The following is a 3,633-nucleotide window of genomic DNA, read 5'->3' as shown; positions in this document are numbered from 1 at the left end:
TCTTAAAAAAACTATAACAATTTTATGACTAAAAAGTAATTTCCCGTCAGGAAGCTTCATATTGACATCGGGTTCTGATGATAATAGTGATAAAGGCAAAAATAAACATTCCCCAAGATGTCTAATTTTGGCATTCGTAAGTTGATCGTTTTTAGTCAACAACAGTCCTTCTTGGAAAGTAAAAGACCTGGAAAAAAAGAAACTGTGGTCAAATTAGGGTGTTGGCTTTTTCATTTGGTTTCGAAGATCCACCTGTATTCTGTTATAAGTTATTCACTCGACAGGAGTTTTAATTAAAATGATTAAATTATGAGGCTTAAATTGACTTTTTTCTCGTGTCAAGGTAACACGTCAGGACTAATCGAACTGACAGAATAAGGTGTCTTTTGTTTTGACATGAGTAAACTTTGTGGGTCTAGATGGTTCCTCTTTATTGAATTATAAATAACACAGAAATGACACTTTTGGACAAAAGCGAAGAGCTGAATGTGTTGCCAATAGCGTAGATTAGATTCACTGCTTTGTAGTTCCAGTAATTTTGGATGAGGTATTGTTATTGCCTTGTTTCTCTTGTTTGTATCCAAGTCCCACATGGGACATAAGTAATTCAGTACTTCCTTGCAAAGTTCTCTTACCACCATCTCGTCAATGATGGCAGAACAAGATAAACTCACCGTCACGAGAGACTAGTCAATGCAAGATATTTGCGAGAGCAGCGTTCGTTGTGTGGTGGTCTTCCATACGCTCAGTCGAAAAAGCAGAACACGTTTGCAGAGCCGAGACTAACAAGAAAAAAAGAAAGGAAACTTGGGAAACATATTATACTTTTCCTTAATTTCACAAGACGGAAGTTTGTTCTCCCAAATTAACACAATGACAGTTGGAACATCAGTTGGCGCTACCATTTCGAATCGTAGTTTTTCCGCAGTTATTGTTGAATCATTTTTATTTATCATCATAAATACCACGGCAATTGTTGGAAACGTATTTGTCATCGTCGCCATTTCAAGAAACCCAGCACTTCGAAAAATCACAAATTGGTACATTTTAAGCTTGGCAATTTCCGACTTGGTTGTGGCAGTCACCTGTTTTCCTCTGTCGCTGGGCGCCTCCATTAAAGGACAATGGCTGTACAGTGACGTCATATGCCAACTCCAAGGTCACGTGATACAGGTGTGGGCGTGTTTTTCTTTGACGATCGTGGCACTGACGGCCGTGAATCGATATTATCGAGTTGTGAGGCCTATTCTTTATCGAAAATTCTTCACAAAGAGATTAACAATAATCATCACTACAGCATGTCTATTCTTGTCTGTCCTTGTGGCCGTGGGAATGATGTTTGTAATGACAGCAAATTTTCAGTTTGGTCCACACTTCTTCTGCACCCCCAATTTTACTGACAGACTATTGAAGAAAACCATCTCCTTGCCCATATTTCTGGCTTTCATACTAATCTCACTGATGGTGGTCATCTTCTGCTATTTCAAGGTTTACAGAGTCGTTCGCCGTCACGTCATTTTAGTTTGTCCGAATTTAAGGGCCGAGGCGCTTCACCGGCAAAATAAAAACAGTTTCACATGCCGAGTAGACGAGATAAACGCTACTAAAATGGTGTTTGCGATCATCACTGTAAATTGCCTTTTGTGGATTCCCGTCTGCATCATCGGAGCACTGTATGTTTGTGACATTGCGTTGCCACGATGGACCCATCTGATGTACGATTACCTGCTGTTTATAACCACTGCAACGAATCCGTTGATTTACGGGCTCATGAACAAGGCATTCCGAGATGAATACGTTCGAATTATGAAATGTGAAAAAATTACATAGCCGTGTACTAAAAACAACGTGTCATGAGTTATAATCAAGCACAGTTGGTATAGCAACAGCCGGGTTTGGCACTAACTAACAAATTACTCTTCCGGAAAAGTTTCCGAATCCCTCCAGTGACCTAAACTTTTTAGGAGAAACACAGAGCTGGTATCAAAGTTTGACAGTTTTCATCTTGACAGCACAACATTTTTTTTTTTTTTCAACATTTGTGGTGCCACTTAGACAGTGTAGATTGAAGTCTACCATTTATGTTTCCATAACTTAAGACTTTTCTATGTTTTACAAAACAATAGTTAGTAAGGACCTCAGTAACTAGAAGTTTTCGAAAATAATTTCTACAAAAAAAGCTCAGTATAAGACGCCAAATTATCTTTTATGGAAACCACTGACAACAGAAATATGCACGCGCAGTTGTCGATGAATACACTCGTTTTTTTTCTTATAAGAATATTGTTTTTCCGTTCCAGGCTGAATATTCTTATTTTTTTTTGCCATTTTTAGGCTAAAAATATTCTTCTGAATATTCTTAGATTACAACCTGGTATGACACATATCATTTTCTGTAGAGCTTATTGGTTTTAGTCTAGTTTTTCCAATTCGAGAAAGGAAGAAATTTAATCGGTTTAGTAAAAACATGTAATTGTATTGTATTTATAAATTTTCCACACACAAAAAATTGTATTCTTTTCAAAATATCAGCCTCGGGTTTATTCTTAAAATTTCGTAAATTTCGGCCTCAATATTCTTATAAAATACATTCTTACAGTTACACGGGTTGGTACTGACAAAACTGTCGCGTTTATTATTGACAAAGTAACAGTGGTTTTCAGTATATATAAAAAAAATTGTCTTATGTTGTCAATATCGGTAGCTCGCAACGTTAATGATTTTGCCACTCAGTGTTAAACATTGGGAATATATAACACAGGTACGTTTCAGGGAATACCTAGCAAGCATACCAATAAAGAACAAGTTCCTCAGCTCGAACTCTTGAAACGAAACATTTTATTTTATCACGTGTTCGACAAACTTCATGCAAAGTGTTTCCTTGACAGTAAGGTTACATCTTGAAAAATTAGTTAACTATAGTCGGCTTTTTTTTTTTAGCAACAACTAAGTCTCACCGAGTGCAAACTGAACTTGTCGTATTTTACCACACACAGAGATGCTTGTCGACGGAAATGTGAGGTGAAAGAATAATCTACAAACGAGCGTAGCGAGTGAAATATTGGGTTTAACACTGGAAAATACAGTCCATATCTTCAGGCCACCGTGCAATTTTCTTTTACTTACATAGACAAAATAGCAGGAAATGACGCCATCAATATCTTTACTAGTGAGAATTTCAGAGCGGAAAAACGTCATAAGCATGCGCGAGTTTTGGCCCCGCGCCAGGCTCCAAGTTTAGAAAAATGGCGGGAATTTCGCCGCTCGTGTAATCAGAAAAAGTTACGAACTTTGTGTGCTTTCCCAATTTTCCCGGTAATCAGCATCATTCTAACATCACTAATGGAAAGTTGGTGCATTGTTTGCGTGGGGAATCATTTTTTTTTTTGGGCAAAATTAACCTAAAGAAGGTTTTCGAACCCTTTATTTCCCCACGCTGAAAAAGAAATTTCGGTGCGAAGACACAATTTTTCCACAAACACTCGTTGCATATTGCATCCATATATGCGCACCACTGAATATATAAGCAAGAGAGCCTCTCAGCAAGCAGGGGAGGCTTGTTTACCTGACAGTGAAATGCCGAGAAACATTCATGCTTGCCCAAGTATAAATTATTTAGCTGAGCGCCATCTT

General features: G+C 37.8%; 1 protein-coding gene across 1 annotated transcript; it reads left to right on the top strand.

Moving 5' to 3' along the window:
- The first annotated feature begins 452 nt into the window (after positions 1–452).
- Positions 453–3,098, top strand: LOC110055392 (melatonin receptor type 1B-B-like). Its single transcript, XM_020761779.2, has one exon. It carries the CDS (start codon positions 874–876, stop codon positions 1,828–1,830), a length of 957 nt encoding a protein of 318 aa, XP_020617438.2. The 5' UTR covers positions 453–873; the 3' UTR covers positions 1,831–3,098.
- The last annotated feature ends 535 nt before the right edge of the window (positions 3,099–3,633 follow it).

The sequence above is a fragment of the Orbicella faveolata genome, unplaced genomic scaffold (genome assembly GCF_042242905.1).
Source record: "Orbicella faveolata isolate gen_17 unplaced genomic scaffold, um_ofav_v1 contig_34, whole genome shotgun sequence".
In the NCBI taxonomy this organism is placed as follows: Eukaryota; Metazoa; Cnidaria; class Anthozoa; order Scleractinia; family Merulinidae; genus Orbicella; species Orbicella faveolata.
This window is presented reverse-complemented; position numbering and strand designations above follow the sequence as displayed.